The sequence below is a fragment of the Mustela erminea genome, chromosome 6 (genome assembly GCF_009829155.1).
Source record: "Mustela erminea isolate mMusErm1 chromosome 6, mMusErm1.Pri, whole genome shotgun sequence".
Taxonomy (NCBI): Eukaryota; Metazoa; Chordata; class Mammalia; order Carnivora; family Mustelidae; genus Mustela; species Mustela erminea.
The window spans coordinates 75,822,503-75,840,344 of NC_045619.1; the positions used below are offsets into that span (position 1 = coordinate 75,822,503).

The following is a 17,842-nucleotide window of genomic DNA, read 5'->3' on the forward strand; positions in this document are numbered from 1 at the left end:
GATGAAATCATATTTTATATATATATTGCAAGGAAGACAGTAAAGAGTTGTGGTTGTGATAATACGCTTTGGAGAGATGGTTCTGGGCTGGAATTCCAGTTTCACTCTTTACTAGCCATGTGACCCAAATTTTGAACTAGAGCTACCTCATTTGGAAAGTAACTTACTTTATTCCATTTGTTATGAAAACTAAACAAAGCAGTGGGTTTCTATAAAGCATAAATGAACCACTGTAGTCAGAGCACTTAGTAAGTATAGGTACACAGTAGGCACCCAATAAATTTTTAAAGAAACAAAAGTTCATTTCTAATTGGGCTTAAGATTGCTACTTATGTGAAAAGACAACATCTTTTTTTTTTTTTTTTTTAGGATTTTATTCACTTATTTGACAGAAAGAGAGAGAGATCACAAGTAGGCAGAGAGGCAGGCAGAGAGAGAGGGGGAAGAAGGCTCCCTGCTAAGCAGAGAGCCTGATGTGGGGTCCGATCCCAGAAGCCTGAGATCATGACCAGAGCTGAAGGCAGAAGCTTAACCCACTGAGCCATCCAGGTGCCCAGAAAAGGCAACATCTTAAAAAAGAACAGATGCAAAAGAATTTCTATTTAACCATCTAAGAGATGTGTGGTTTTATACCACATAGTAAATTTTTATTCTTTCACAAGATTAATAAATAATAAGTACCTAATTATGTAAATTTTAGTGATTATATTCTGTTAAACACTAAAGAAAGCATCTTAGGTTTACCTAGAAGTACTTTTTTCAGTAACTCTAGCACCGTTTAGTTCACTGGAGTAATTTATAGGGTCTGAAAGATCAGTGCACATAAGACTGCCCATAGGCTTTCTTTGTAAGAACTTGGAAGAGCAAAACTTCAAAACTTCTTTAAAAGGCTAATTTAGGAGGTGGCTGGGAGGCTCACTGGGTTAAAGCCTCTACCTTCGGCTCAGGTCATGATCCCAGCATCCTGGGATCAAGCCCCGTATCGGGCTCTCCGTTCAGCAGGGAGCCTGCTTTCCCTTCCCTCCTGCCTGCCTCTGCCTACTTGTGATCTCTGTCAAATAAATAAATAAAATCTTTAAAAAATAAAATAAAATTTAAAAAAAGGCTAATTTATGTTATTTATGATTTCTTTATGATTTTTGAAATCTGTCAATTCTCTGATGAATAGATAAGGAAACTTATTTCTTAGGGGCTCCTTTTAAAAAAGATATTCTTTTTTTTTTTTAAGATTTTATCTATTTATTTGACAGAGAGAGCACAAGCAGGGAGAGCAGAGGCGAAGAGAGAGGGAGAAGCAATATAAAAAATATAGTTACATTTTTGCAATGCTAAAGTTTTTACTGAGTTTATAGGTCTCATGACATTTTGAATATGCACTCTTGAAATAAGAGTCTAAACAAAACAAAAAAACATGGCGCTTAGCTATCAAGTTTTTAAAATTCAATCAGCATGAAATTTAAATAAAATGCCAAACCCTAAACATTTTATGATGCAAAAATGAAGAACTACAAATGTATCCACATAACTTATTATTGAGCTATCATTACTCAAAATGATAGAATAGAATATGAAAATTGCTACTTTGAAAATTTATGTGAAGGGACTGCAAATGAAATTATACAAGAAATATTTATAAAATTATAAATTTATAAGGACTCAACAAATGCTGCTTTATTAGAGTCCCATTTTCTCTCAATTGTCTTACCATCATGTAAAATGATAAAAATAACACATTCTATATGGGTTTAATGTGGTATATAGCAACAAGGGTACTTTATTTAAGAGGGGGAGGGGCAGGGCGAGAGGGGTAAAGAGAGAATTTTAAGCAGGCTCCACACTCAGCACCACGCCCAGTGTGGGGCTCCTCACAACCCTGAGATTATGACCTGACCTGAATACAAGAATCAGTCACTTAACCAACTGAGTCATCCAGGCACCCCCAACTAAGGACACTTTGATAGATTTTATTAATTTAATCATTTCAAAATATTACAAAATTGTGGTTACCACAAATTCTTTTGAAAAGCTATGTCAAAAAAATTGGGATGATGCTGAATCTATTTGAAAGCACAGGAAACAGAGGACCCTATATCCAATATTTATATAATTAGTTTGCCTGTGATCCTTTTCAGCTCAAAGGCCTAGAATTTTACATTTTAAGCTAGCTCAAGTTCCTCTAGTCTTACTAAAGTTATACATAATGGATAAGCACTTAAAGAACCCTTTACTAAGCGTTCCTTTCTAAATATATAGAACTATTCAGATTATCTTCTAAATATTTTAGGTAGATCAGTTACCATGTCAGAATATCATTAGCTTACTTGCTTTGGCCCATCAGAGAGGGAATAATGCAACATACCTCCTACAAGCAACAAAAGAAACAGATTGCTTATAATTAGCAGCTATCAGAAAATAAACACTAACTAATTTTAATTTACTTCTCTAAGCAAAACCCAGAATCACCTCAGTTTGTTGTAGAAAAGATACCCGAATAAACTCCTAGGGATCCATTACAATTTAAATAATTATTTTTATTTGAACAATTACCATAATTGTTTTTCTTTATAATCTGGGATTACTTCAAATGTACCTACATTTAAAACTGTTAATTATAGGGGCGCCTGGGTAGCTCAGTGGGTTAAATCTCTGCCTTTGGCTCAGGTCATCATCTCTGGAACCTGGGATCAAGCCCTGCACAGGGCTCTCTGCTCAGCTGGGAGCCTGCTTTCTCCTCTCTCTCTGCCTGCCTCTCTGCCTACTTGTGATCTCTCTGTCTCTATCAAATAAATAAATAAAATATTTTTTTAAAAAACCTGTTAATTATAAGTAAAATGAAAGTTATTTCAGATTATATCCATTCCCAATGATTATGGCTTTTTATTTTATATATGAATGTCGCAGGGAACTTCTATAATATGTATTCTACTCCCTACTTTTCTGTGTTAACGTTTAAAAATCTGACAATTTGGGGTGCCTGGGTGGCTCAGTGGGTTAAAGCCACTGCCTTCGGCTCAGGTCATGATCCCAGGGTTCTGGGATTGAGCCCCCGCATTGGGCTCTCTGCTCAGCATGAAGCCTGCTTCCTCCCCCGTCTCTCTGCCTACTTGTGATCTCTGTCTGTCAAATAAATAAATAAAATCATTTTTAAAAAATAAAAAAATAGAAAAAAATCTGACAATTTATGATTGTTTTAGTAAAATGTGTTAGCAACTATTAGAGTTTATATTCATATATTTTTATATTGTTCTGTATTTTTCTCTTTAATAGAGATAAAAGTAGAAAAAAAAGATAAAGTATTGAGAAATGTTGGCTATCTTTTGTGCTTGTTGTCTTTGGAATGATCATCCAAAATGCTAAATGCTTCATTGTCATCTGGAATTTAATTGTCAACAATGTTGACAAAAATTTCACAGCAATACTAACTATTTTTAAGCATGAGATGTGTTAAGTTTAAGGTACAGCTAAGTACTGCTGTGTTACCATAGTGATAAGAAATTGACAATCAGAAAGCCACAAAATCTAGCTATTAATAATTCAAATAAATGTACACAATGGGACCAATCATGTCATCAGATCCTTTCATGAATAACAAGAATTAAATCTGAGTTTTCAATGCATTAGTCATTCCTAATATTCTTAAAAAAATATGTGGCAAAAAAGAAGTACTCAACTAAAAAAAGATATTACTATTACTGCAATCTTATTTTTAGGGTCTTATTTCTAGGTGCCAAAACGGAGATGTGTAGAGCCTCTGAAGAGCAGGGACTATATTTATTTTCAAGTAATAAGAATAATGTTAGTGGAAAAATCAAAGTATTGTTAACCTGATAAAAATGCAAACCTCTGGGGCGCCTGGGTGGCTCAGTGGGTTAAGCCGCTGCCTTCGGCTCAGGTCATGATCTCAAGGTCCTCGGATCGAGTCCCGCATCAGGCTCTCTGCTCTGCAGGGAGCCTGCTTCCTCCTCTCTCTCTCTCTCTCTGCCTGCCTCTCTGCCTACTTGTGATCTCTCTCTGTCAAATAAACAAATAAAATCTTTAAAAAAAAAATGCAAACCTCTTAAAACTCAACTTTTGTTAAAAGTATTTATCATTAGATTACTATATGAAATTTCTGTTACTTGACTTTTTGATCTATGAAAATTCTAATTCCATATGATTCAACTTAATAACTGATCATTAAATAAGGAAACTTCAGATGCAAAGGAAGACTTTTCACCATTGCTATTTTTATAAAAGAATAGAAGTTATTTTTATATATAAATAGAAGACTTAAATATGAAAAAAAATGCATCCTAAACATTTTTTTCCAAGTAACAGGAAACTAAAGGAAATTATTTATATTTATAGATTTCTTTAAGAGAGTGGCTTTTTTTTTTTTTTTTAAATGAATGTGCCCTTTACTACACAGGAGATACCAAAATGTATAATTTACAATTCTGTCAGCCAATTCCTTGAAGATACTTATGCAGCTCACTTGCTTTGAGTCTAGTAATCAGAAAGCAAAGGAATAGAAGTAATTTAGTTACAGCATATTACTTAGCCTTCCTTATGGCTAAAATAATTTCTTTTACAAAGGACATGTTAGGGGCACCTGGGTGGCTCAGTGGGTTAAAGCCTCTGCCTTGGGCTCAGGTCATGATCCCAGGGTCCTGGGATTGAGCCCCACATCGGGCTCTCTGCTCAGCGGGGAGCCTGCTTCCACCTCTCTCTCTCTCTGCCTGCCTCTCTGCCTGTCAAATAAATAAATAAAAATCTTAAACAAACAAACAAAGGACATGTTAAATGACAAATATTTATCCACATCATTAGGAGGATTAGATAACATATCTAGTGCAAGAAACAAAAGTTTGCTTCCTAATTAGTATATGGGGCCAGATTGATTTGGCAATAGAAACCAAATCTGTGGAGATGTTCATTCATTCACTTGTTCAATCATTCATTGTCTGTTCATTGCATTGTTGTAATATGACATTCTAGAGATTCTATAGATGTAGTAGTATACTACCAGTGTGGTACAGATATGCAGATGCCCTTTCTAGTTTATATTCTATGAAAATTTGTGCAACAGTGAGTCAACATAGGCAAAGTGTTCTAGTAACAAATCACACTCCCTAAGATTTGTCTAATTTGGGGGCAGCAAGACTAGTGTATGTGTAACTGACTGTGTATGGGGCTCCATGAATAGGCCTGAATTAAGCCATATCACATTCTTTATTCCAGCGGCCCTTTCAGACCAACATTCCACTCAGGCAATGGCCCCAGGGAAGCCTGCATCTTACTTAAATAAACACACTCTTTGTCCTTCAGAGGCTCTCCATATTGGTGTACTCTACATATTTGTACCTAGAGTTCCATTAAGAATCAAAAACCCAAAAACTAGAGACCAAGAGTAAAACAGTAATCAAGATATTTAAACTAGCATTCCTCCATATTCTTACTTAGGTTGTTTTCCAGGCCACATCATCATTTTCTAATCTGAGATCTGAGACTAAGGGAAAAAAAAAAAAAAGAGAAGAGAAAGAAAAGAAAAGAAAGGAAGGAAGAGCAAATCAAGGATCTCACTAACAATACTTTGTTGATTATGAGAGCACCCTTTCAGGTTGCCTCTCAGGGAGGCAAACTAGGGTATTCTAACCTCGGTCCTGATCTCATGCACTCCTGGTTCTTTAATAGTCATTATTTGGTTTTATATGTATGGGTTAAACAACACTCTCAATAACAGTTCTACCCCTCCAAATAGGAAATCCTGGATTTGGAAAGTATTTATATAGAAACAATTCAAAAGGATGTTCAAACTTTTAAGTATCTACAAAACTCATTTGACACAAGTACATTCTGCAATGAAGTTGTGTCAATGTTGGTGTTATTGGTGTTATGTGTTTATTTCATTCTAATGTACTTCTTGAACCAAAAGTCTTTATTCTGTTGTGAGACAGTCTCTTCTTTTGACAACATAGAGGTTAACTGATGATTTTTTAATGCCATAATGCATTATGAAAACTAAAATTTATATCTCTGCAGGAAGTCTGATTTTATTTTTTAATTTTCCTTAAAGATTTTACTTATTTATTTGAGAGAGAGTAAGCAAAAGAGAGAGGACAGGCTGAAGGGGAGAGGCAGAGGAAGAACCAGACTCCCCTCTGAGCAGGGAGTCCAACACGGGGCTCAACTCCAGGACCCTGGGGTCATGATCTGAGCTAAAGGCAGACACTTAACTGACTGAGCCACCCAGGTACACCAGAAGCCTGATATTAAATTAAGGAAATACTTTTACAGATTATATAAAATTTTATAGATAGGTGGGTTTTGGAAGATTAGAAGGACTAGTGAACATATTCTAATTTGAAAGTGATTTGAACTTAGTTTAAAGGAATTTCAATGTTAAACAAGAATATCTCTCTTCACGTTAGCATAAATGAACGATAGCCAGTACCTATGCTAAATTTTATTTCTTTTTAAAGGTTTTATTTATTTGAGAGAGACAGGAAGAGAGAGAGAGAGTACAATCAGGGGAAGAGAGGCAGAGAGAGAGGAAGAAGTAGAAACCCCAGTTTAGAGCTCAATCTCAGGACCTTGGGATAATGACCTGAGCCAAAGGCAGACGTTTAAGTGACTGAGTCACCCAGGCCCACCAGTTCCTGTTACGTTAAAATTGTCTCGGATTTTCCTCACCCCCCAGCATTATAAATGACCTCTGCTTCCAAACAATAGCTTGATATTAGTACAGATTTAGCGTACTGAGCAAACAACCTTAGCTGGTGATATTTGCAAGGGACTAGTAATTTTTCGGAGAAATGTGTCCTGCTGCCAACAACCACCAAGACAAAATAACTTCAGAGTCAGATTTGCCTAAGTTCATATGTTAGCTCCACTCAGCTGGATGACTTCAACCTAAGTTTTCTCATCTAAAGATAGGGACACTAACACCAACTTTATGAGTTTTCATACAGAAAAATTAGAAACATATGTGTAGAATAGTTGAGTAATGCACAGCAATCACTTGTCACCTTGTAAAATAACAAAACAAAACAAAAACAAAGTAATAAGACCAGAGATGTTTAGCTCTTGCTAAAGATGCTCCAGGATCCATCAATTGTTTTAAGAGGTCATATGATTCCCAACATAAAAATCAATATTAATTCACTTTATGTGGGGCGCCTGGGTGGCTCGGCGGGTTAAGCCACTGCCTTCGGCTCAGGTCATGATCTCAGGGTCCTGGGATCGAGTCCCGCATCGGGCTCTCTGCTCAGTAGGGAGCCTGCTTCCTCCCCTCTCTCTCTCTGCCTGCCTCTTTGCCTACTTGTGATATAAAAAAAAAAAAAAAAAAAAAAAAAAAATACATAGGCTGATCAACTATACTTCAATTAAAAAAATGCATAAGCTGTATCATTACATGCATGAATAGAAATGCCAACAAAGGGAACATGGATTAAATGCTGGCACCGCTAAAGCTGAGGTTTCATGTCATAAGCTCTTCTGACTAAGAAAAGCAATTGACGAATACAGAAATTTTTGGAAAGTGAATGCAAACTATACAAGAACCATAGTTTGTTATCCCCCATAAATTTGGGACAATGCTGGAGAGGCTTTAATTACTATGATTGTCTGAGAAAACATTTAAGGTCAAACAGTGGTTTGTTTTTTTCTTTTCAATCACAGGTAGATGTTTTTAATACGATTATTTTATTAATCTGAAAATAAGAAGCAGTGAATGTAGAGGGTTTAAAACCAGAGATTTGATGAATTCTAGCCCTGGCTCTGAAATGCTATGTAACTCAAAGTATTAAAGTCTCTGGTCTCTTTGAACTACAGTTTAATTATTTAAAACATTCTATTTAACATGGTTTATTCAGAGCATGATCAATATATACTGTTGCTACATTAAAAGACAGAAGTAGCCTTATCTATATTTAATTTTCTTTATAGTCTAATTAGTTGTGCTATCATTCCTGCATACAATCAAATTTAGGATTTTCATGTTTCATTTAATTTAAAAATGTAGTTCATAACTACTTTATTACACATTTAGCCTAGAAGATTAAACTGCATGGTACTTGAACATACTATACTGTGAATGAAGTGGCAAGCAAATACTGAGCTGATAAATGAAATGTTATTTATGATTTCAGAATATCTTCTGGCAAAAAAGAATGAGAATCAATGAGTGTAAGAGAAGTTATTGTCATCTTTTGGTATGTTTCTTGAGGAGCATTAATAGACTAAAATGTAACATATTAAGCTATCTATATATGATATAAATATAATAATATATATTTGAATATAAGAAAAATGTGTCATTTATTTATAGAAAGGAGATAAGTTCTTTGGGTGGAAACTGGACAAATAGCAGATCCACAAAGCAACAGAGAACTTTAAAAAGTTTTTTCTTTTTTTTTAAAGTTACAAAACTTTTTAAAAGTTTTAAAAACTTTAAAAAGTAATTCAGAGAACTTCAACATGAAAAGCTTTAGCAATGTTTAAGGACCTAGCTAATGGGCACTATTATTTCCAGTATGTACCAATGACATAATATTCATGGAGTTGAATTAATAAATATTTGCTTTTCTGAAATTGGTGTATTAGAAAGAGGGTGAATAGGAAAACCTTGCTTAGAAGCATCCAAAAGCAAGAACAAAAATTGCGTGCCTACTTGAATCTGAGGCATTTCTGATCTATTTAGTCACTGGAGAAACATCCAAATCATGACAGCTATTAAAATCCTAACTAACTTTCAAAACCTAAATCAAAAGACACAGTGTTATATTGTGATTTTTCTCATTTTGAACATCTACAGCAATTCCTGTCTTTCTTGAGCCACTTATTCTAACTTGTATTGAAGTTGATTGCTTATTTTTTTTCCTAATCAAATTTAACATAAGCTCAAACATTGAAAGTTACTGTGTTTTCTTCATTGTCTATCCTCCATAGCATCTAATAGCAGGACTTTTTTTTTTTTTTAAGTTTTTTTTTAAAAATTTATTTGACACAGAGAGAGAGATCACAAGTAGGCAGAGAGGCAGGCAGAGAGAGAGAGGGAAGCAGGCTCCCTGCTGAGCAGAGAGCCCAATGCGGGGCTCGATCCCAGGACCCTGAGATCATGACCTGAGCCATAGGCAGAGGCTTAACTCACTGAGCCACCCAGGTGCCCCATAGCAGGACTTTAATAAATACTTAAAATTTTTAAAAAAGAGTCGAGTTTTAACAAAGAATAAAGTACATTAATGTTCCCAAGATATGAAGTACGATATCCTAGCCATCTCATCCCTTTTCTCTTGTTTTTATTTTTTTTAATGTTTAGCTAAATCTAATTCAACCCTTATAATACAATCCTCTCACCTTCCTAACCGTTTACTTCTTAAATTCCAAAGTCAAGGATGGTCAGAAATTTGCACAAGTTACCTTTTCATACAAAATTATGGGAAGTCTGAATCTATTTCAGATCTGTTGAAGGTGTATTAAGGCATAGGGACTGAGTAGTAAGAAGATCATGGTTAAATTTTCATTCCCAAGAGATTTCTACCAAGAAAGGGTAGTGAGAGCAAGAGCTCTGGGAACAGAATTACACAGTGGGTTGGTGCCCAACTGGAGACTGTTGCTGAGGAGAGATATGTATACAAATGATCCTCTGAATGATACATATATATATATAAAAAAAAAAACAACCAACAACACAGTAATATAAAGGAACACAAGATTTCACTACCTTTTGTCAATACACAACTATTTCTTCTCTTTCTTTTCTTCCTCCCTTCCCTCCAGTCCTTCCCTCTTTGTTCCTCCCCACTTTCTCCTTTCCTCTCCTCACTCTTTGTCCTCAACCCCCATCAGGATATTTCAATTGCCTATTGTGGTGAATGTTAGCATAAAATAATGTTTTGTTAGCAGGTGAACTAAACAAATAAAGGACTGAGCTTTTGAGGCTTTAATGGTTGAAGATAGAGACATTCTACTGAGTTACTACATGACTAATGGATCCTAAATTAGTGGATTAGTGAATCCAAAAGCAGGAAATCACAATCTACTCTTAGGTGGTTGAGAAAACAAGAAAAACTACATCAAGAATTGACAAAAGATATTCAGGATCTGTATCCAACTGGAAAACTTTTCCTGAGGGTTAAGATAGCTAATAGTAAGAAACAACAAGTTTTAGTCATCAGTTTGAAGAGTACGGTACAGTCACATTGATGAGGAAATTCGTTCTTGAACAAATTGCCCAAATATTTTTTTTAAAGTCACACTTAAGCAACACTAAGCATTTTACCATATTATTCCATAGATTTAGAACAGTTAAATCTACATTAGAGATGAAATTTTTCTTTGCTAAAACTTATCAAATGTTCTAATAGTTACCATACCCAATTAATGAAACAGGCTAACAGGAAACTGTTTTGAAACTAGTTTATCTAGCACAACTTTTTATTTGTATCCTTGAACTAAGGCCCAGATTTTTGCTTATCTGGTTCTCATTATTAACATTGTTAAAGTATTAGAAGACATTAAGTGGGATAATACTGAGGACATTTCACAATTTCTTAGGAATTCAGGTTTTCCAGCTTGCAAAATGAGCCATAGCTACATTCTCTGAAGACATGGTTTAAAATATAAGTGTCCTAATTTGCTTAATTTCAACTTTTTTTTCCTCAGTGGTTCTTTTTTCTTTTGTATACAAATGACATTACTGGAAACCCACTTAAACAAAATCTACTCCTTTCTTCCCCATGAAGATAACAACTAATGTACATCTGATCACTGCATGGAGACCCATCCTCTATCAAGAAGTCTTTCAGTTATAAAAAGTGAAAACAGGGAGATTATTATAAAGTCTGTTTATAACTTATGAATTTATACTTATTACATTATATACTTATTCAGTAGGTACATAAGACTCAATTCTGTATTCACTTTACAGTTTTTTTTCCTACCAAACTAGTACTTAACCATTCTATATTACTATAAATTAATGCAATAAACCATTAGATAATAATAGTCATTAATGAGAATATTCAAAGAAGTGTTTAAGAATGCCTACTGACAAATATTTTGAAGGAGGTTGTAGCAGCTTTCTTTGAAATCATAAACACTTATAAGATTATTTTCAAGCTTTCTTGAAGAAAACAGCATTTAGAATATAAGAAATATACATTTAGACTCTCTTGGTTTATATATACATTTAAATATATTTATGTTTTTTTGAAAGATAAGTTTTATTAAATTTTAAACATAAATACAAATCTTCATGTTTCTAGAAGCTACATAAAATAAAATTACTTTTAACAGTAATTATTTTAAAATACTTTAACATTAAAAAATAGTTTTCATTCTCATTTCTCCCTAAGTTGCAGTTGACCTTTTGCTTAGGCAACAGTAAATTTCATAATGAAGAAAAAGTTCCCAGTGATTTATGTTTATTGCAAAATAACACAGGTCTCTCTGAGGGCAAATATTGGAATTTATGTACTTTGTTTTTTTCCCCTACTTTTTAAAAATTTGGTAAAATACACATAAAATTTGTTCTACCATTTCTATGTCCATAGCTCAGTGGTATTTTTTCTTGTTTTTTTTTTTTTCAGCTTTATTGAGATAAAATTAACATATAACATTGTGTAAGTTTAAGGTATGCAAGTTGTTTATACAAGGTATACAAGTAAGTTTAAGGTATACAAGTTGACTTCATATATTATATAGCAAAATGATTATCACTGAAGTATTACCTGATGACTCTATCACCTCACATAATTACCATGACTTTATTGTGGCAAGAACATTTTAGACTTACTCTCTCAACAACCTCCAAGTATATTTTACTGCTAACTGTAACCACAATGCTGTGCATTAGATTATCAGAACTTACTCAACTTCTAACTAGAATTTTGTATTTCTGACCAGCATTCCCCATTTCCTCTACTTGCCAGCTCTTGGTAACCATCATTTGATGCTCTAAGTTTGGTTTTTTTTAGAGTTCACATATAGGTGCTATCATACAGTATTTGTTGTTCTTTGTCAGAATTATTTCACTTAGTATAATGTATTATATATTTATTTCACTTAGTATAACTTAGTATAACTATTTTCACATAGTATAATGTCCTCAAAGTCTTTTCACATGTTCTCTTAGCTGAAGAAGTTTCCATTGTACAAATATATGTGTGTGTGTGTACACACACACATACACACATCTCTTTCCATTTGACTGTCACTGGACACTGAGGTTGTTTCCACATTTTGCGTATTGTAAACAATGCTGCAATGAGTATGAGAATACAGGAATCCCTTCAAGATCCTGTTTTCATTTTCTTTAGACATATATAACCAGAAGTGGTATTGCTGGATCAGATGATAGTTCGGTCTTTAATTTTTTAAGGAGCTTCCTTATAGTTTTCCATAGTGGCTGAACCAACTTACATTCCCACCAATAGTGCACAAGGTCCCCTTTTCTTCACATCCTTCCCAACACTTATTATCTCTTGTCTTTTTTGTCCCTAAAGAATTTATTTATTTGAGAGAGAGAGAGAAAGAGAGAGCATAAGAGGTGTGGAAGGGGCAGAGGGAGAAGCAGACTTTCCACTGACCAGGGAACCTGATCCCAGGCTTGATCTCTGGACCCATGATCATGAGCCCCACATTGGGCTTCCAGCTCAGTAGGGAGTCTGCTTCTCCCTTTCCCTCTGTCTGCCGCTCCCTCTGCTTGTGCTCTCTCTCTCTGTGTCAAATAAATAAAATAAAATCTTTATTAAAGAAAAAAAAAAAAGAAGAACTGCTATTGTAACATCCCATACATTTGGGCTTCCATTCTCATTTGTTTCAAAATTTTTAAAATTTCTCTTTTGATTTCTTCTTTGACCCATTGGTTGCTCAGGAGTATTACTTAATTTTCACATATTTGTAAAATTTCTAGCTTTCCTCTTATTATTGATATCTAGTTTCATACCATTGTAATGGGAAAAGAAGTACTTGGTATGATTTCAATCTTCCTAAATTTGCTGAGACTTCTTTTGTGTCATATGATATTCCTAGAGAATGTTCCATGCATGCTTGAGAATATCTATTTTGCTGCTGTTGGATAGAATGCCTATATATGTCTGTTAGGTCTGTTTGGTCTAAAGTATGGTTCAAGTTCAATATTTCTTGTTAATTTTCTGTCTGGATGATCTATTTGTGGTTGAAAGTAGGGTCCTAAAGTCCCCAGGTATTAATGTATAGTTGTATAACTTTCTTCAGATTTGTTAATATTTGCTTAGTATATTTAGGTGCTCCACTTGTTGGGTGCATATATATTATAGCTATTATATCTTCTTGACAAATTGACCCCATTATCATTATATAATGACCTTCTTTGTCTCTTGTTAACATTTTTCACTTGAAGTCTATTTTGTCTGATAAAATCATAGCTACCCCTGCTCTCTTTTGGTTTCCATTTACATGGACTATCTTTTTTCATCCCTTCACTTTCAGTCTGTGTGTGTCCTTAAAGCTGAAGTGAGTCTCTTATGGGCAGTATAGAGTTGGGTCTTGTTTTTTATCTCGCCAGCCACTATATGCCTTTTGACTGGAGAATTTAATCCATTTACATTTAGAGTAAGTGTTAATAGTCAAGAATTTACTAATGCCAAACTAAGCCAGTTTTCTGACTTTTTTTTTTTTTTGCGTTCTCTGGCCCCTTTCTCCCTCTCTTGCAGCCTTTCCTTTATGAATTGGTGATTTCCATAGTAGTTCTCTCTCTGATAACTTTCTCTTTATCTATGAATCTACTATGGGTTTTTGCCTTGTTTTAACAACCTAACTTCAATTGCATACAAACTCTCTACCCTTTCACTCTCCTTCTTTTAAGTTTTTAACATCACAACCTATCTCTTTTTATATTGGAATTATACTACTTATAAATAGTTATTTTTATACTTTGTCCTTTATACTTATATTTAAGTGGTTGATACACTGTCATATTAGAATATTCTGAATTGACTATATATATTTACCTTTACTGGTGTATCTGTCTATTTTCATGTTTTTTTATGTTACAAGTTACCTTCATTTCAATTCCAAGAACTCCTTTCAGCATGTCTTATAAGGCAGGTCTAGTGGCAATGGATTCCCTCAGCTTTTGTTTGTCTAGGAAAGACTTTATTTCTCGTTAATTTCTGAAAGCTAATTTTACAGGATTATGTACTTTTCTATTCCTTGGAAATATCTTGTATTGCTCATGTCACAGCTATGTTCAAGAATTGTATCTTTCATATTATATAGGAAATTTAAAATAGCTAAAAATATTAAATTTATATATATGATTTTATTTGGATTAAGAGAATAGAATACTACGACAGAATATTTTCCTCATGATTTTATACCTTATAACCTAAATTAAAAATTTAAAATCAGTCTACTTAACACATTAATGTCTGAAACTTAAGCATTGTCTGTATAATTTAATTGTCAGATTCAAAAGGTTTCCCAAAAGCATACAGAGGAAGAGACAATGATTCTGGTGTCATAAAATGTTATCTACTTTATGTTAAACATAAGAATTCATGACACTGCTCACATCCAACATTTTCTTATTGCCAGTGCAATTCATTCTCCCATACTTGAAGTAGCTTCCTACTACTAACATAAGTCTTACTTTAAAGCAAAGAACCTCACAAACCCTCATGTTCCTAACTATAACATGTGGTCTAAAAATTAGACCAGGGAGCAGGATGGTACAAACACTTTTTGACAAGAGAAAAGGGGCAAGAGAGACATGTGATAGTACCTTACTTGATGTAAGTTTTATATTTGTTCTGTCTCTGTACTTCAGTCTAAGTGCTTTATTATGTTCCACAGAATAGCCATCTAATACAGGAGTGCTCTGTGATGTCCACCTAGCCCAGGGTGATGACAGATGGAAAAGATGAGCATGAGTGTGCCTCTTCCTCAAATTTCATTTTCTCTCACCCACAATAAATATTCCAAATTCTCAAATATAACTTTGTATTTAGATGTTCCTAAATTATTACAAGGAAAGATGGCTAAAGACTTCAAAAGAAACAATATTTTTTTAAAATATCTCTATGCTTACTTTGCGCTCATTTGTAATTTTTTAAATTAAGGTAGTTTCAAATCATTAATTAATAATATAGTTAACTGTAATAAAGACTATTTTATGGAGGCTCTTCAGATACAAATGAACAATATTAGAACATATGAATGTATACAGTTTGATGAAAAGACTGGTATACTATACAAATACAGCTTTGTCTGTGAGAAGAGATAATCTGACATCTAAAGCAATCAAATCATTCCTTCGATTAGCCTGCTCTTCCTTGAGACTAACATCTATGGTCTTTGAATGCTCCATATATCTAGATAGATGTGAAAATAAAAAGAAGTGGTTTTATCCTGGAAACTCTCAAAATCAAAGCAATAATGAAACTTTTTTGAATAACTGAATTTTATTTTCTTAATAGTTTCTCTCAGTGAAAACAAGTTTAAAGATTATAAACTGAGGAGCTTAAGGAATCAAGATAATTCAAAAGCAAACTGAAATTTTCTCATGCTATAAAATATGTACCTACCTTTGTGGAATATAGAACATATGTTGGGGAGGTGGCTTATAGAGGACTCCTTCATACACAGGCCAGAGCCCGCTTAAAATTCTGAAGAGAGAACTTTTCCCACAACCATTAGGACCAGTTATCAAAAGATGCATTCCTTCTTGTACCTGAAGTAAGAAATAAAATGATAAACTGCTATATTTAAAAATGATTTCATTTGGCAGCATTTAAAAATGATTCATTTTTTAAAAACTTTCAAACACATGATAACCCAGGGAGGGCAAGGATAAAAAAAAAAAAAATCAGGATGGAGAATTTCCAGTTTTGCTCTGAAGCTAAAACTGAAACTAAAACTAAAAGCATCATAAAATAATCCAACTCCAAAGGAAATGAATCTTCTTGGAATGAGCACTGCCTTTCTAAAATTTTAATTGAGGTCTTGTCATCAGATACTACACACATATGTTGAAACACAGCCACATGGGAAATAAGAAAGTATAAAATTTTTAATTAAAATACATTTAATTTTACTTTATTTATTTTAATATTTGGTTAAATTTATATTGAATTCAAATAGAACTCTGTTGTATTTGTCAGTTGGAGTTATTAGCTACAAAGCTATTCTAAGATCCAGCTGGGTAGCTTAATTTTATACTTCAGCAGTCTGAAATGTTACACAGTCACAAAGGCCCATAATCAGTCAGATGAAATGATTCTAATTCTGTTTTATTCACAGATGGAGAAAATACATTTACCAAACCAAGACAGAGGAAAGCAACAGGATTATAATTTTGTCTTATGTCTAGGAATGAATTTAAAACCTATATATATATGTGTGTGTGTGTGTGTGTATATATATATATATATATATATATATATATATATATGTCAGAAGTCATTTATCCATTATCAACTGGATGGTTCTCTTTAGAATTTTCCTTTTTTTTTGTCATTTAAATTTAAACAGTTGAATTTCATGAGTTCCCATTCCACCCAATAGGTTCAGGAAGTTGTCTTAGTATGGTATTTGAAGAGTATTAGAAAGAACAAGGAAAAGGAACAGCATTTAAAAATTTGCTCTAAGAACAATGATAACATTTCTAAGAACAAATGATATTTTGTAATGGTGATTAAAAAGTGAATACAGCATCAAAGTATGAGGGACAGGGGGCACCTGGGTGACTCAGTTGTTAAGCATCTGCCTTCGGCTTATGTCATGGTCCCAGGGTCCTGGGATCAAGTCCCCATCGGGCTCCCTGCTCAGTGGGAAGGCTGCTCCTCCCTCTCCCACTTGCCCTGCTTGTGTTCCCTCTCTGGCTGTGTTTCTCTCTGTTAAATAAATAAGTAAAATCTTAAAAAAAAAAAAAAAAGTATGAGGGACAGAACTCTACAGTATGCTTGTAGATAAAGCTTTGTATAATATCGATACAAATATTTAACTATTAATGATATAGAATATATCATACTGAAAATTCAAAGATGAAAAACATTGTATTATTTGGATTATGCCAGTATAAGGAGTCCACTCCATGTCGGCAAACTGTATATAACATAAGCTGAAAACTTTTTGTTGAAAGAAGGTGGTAGAAAGAGGGAGGAAGGGAAGGGAAAGAATAGGGTTGGGATAGGGTTAAGAGAATAGAATTCTATGACAGAATTTATAATAAGTATATGTAAACCAAAAATTGTTGATATATATATTCCATCTAAATAATTAGACATTTCCTCTGTAAACACTGATTATTTACCATGTGCCAGACATTCTTCTAGGCACAAGGGATATAGGGCTACCCAAGGCAAACTCTCAGTTCTCATGGTTTACATTTCAATGGGAAAGATGGAAAAAAAGACATGAACGAAAAATTAGGTAGTGATAAATGCTATTATAATAGCAAAAGAAGAAAGATGCATTTGGGAAAGATGGTGGCATTGTGGGGTTAGTGGCAGTGGCAGTAGTGAGCAGTGCTCCTTTTGATTGAGTGGTCAGAAAATCCTCTTTGAGGAGGTTATATTTCTCCTGAACCTGGGTGACAAGAGAAAACCAGTCAGAGCTAGAAGAGTATTTCAGACACTGGACACAGCTACCCCAAGGATGTAAGATGGGAGTAAGCTTGAGTCTAACATTTTACTATAGGTATTTTTTCTCCCTAATTGTAGCCAAACCGAAAAGCTATTTTGATAGAATCAAGTTTGAAAATCCTGGGAAAAGCCCCAAAAGAATTAATCTTGTGAATTGCTATGCTCTTTTACTAGAGAGAAGTTAGTTAAGGAAATGTAATTTGTAGAAGCATCAATACTTCGCAAATGATTTTTTT

At 33.9% G+C, this 17,842-nt stretch overlaps 1 protein-coding gene across 2 annotated transcripts in view; it reads right to left on the bottom strand.

The window, feature by feature from the left end:
* Positions 1 to 17,842, bottom strand: part of ABCD2 (ATP binding cassette subfamily D member 2) — a 69,410-nt gene that overhangs the window by 26,363 nt on the left and 25,205 nt on the right. For both annotated transcript variants that reach the window (XM_032347763.1, XM_032347762.1), the window contains exon 7: positions 15,549 to 15,694. In XM_032347763.1, the coding sequence (XP_032203654.1) occupies positions 15,549 to 15,694 (146 nt within the window). The remainder of the gene's footprint in view (positions 1 to 15,548; positions 15,695 to 17,842) is intronic.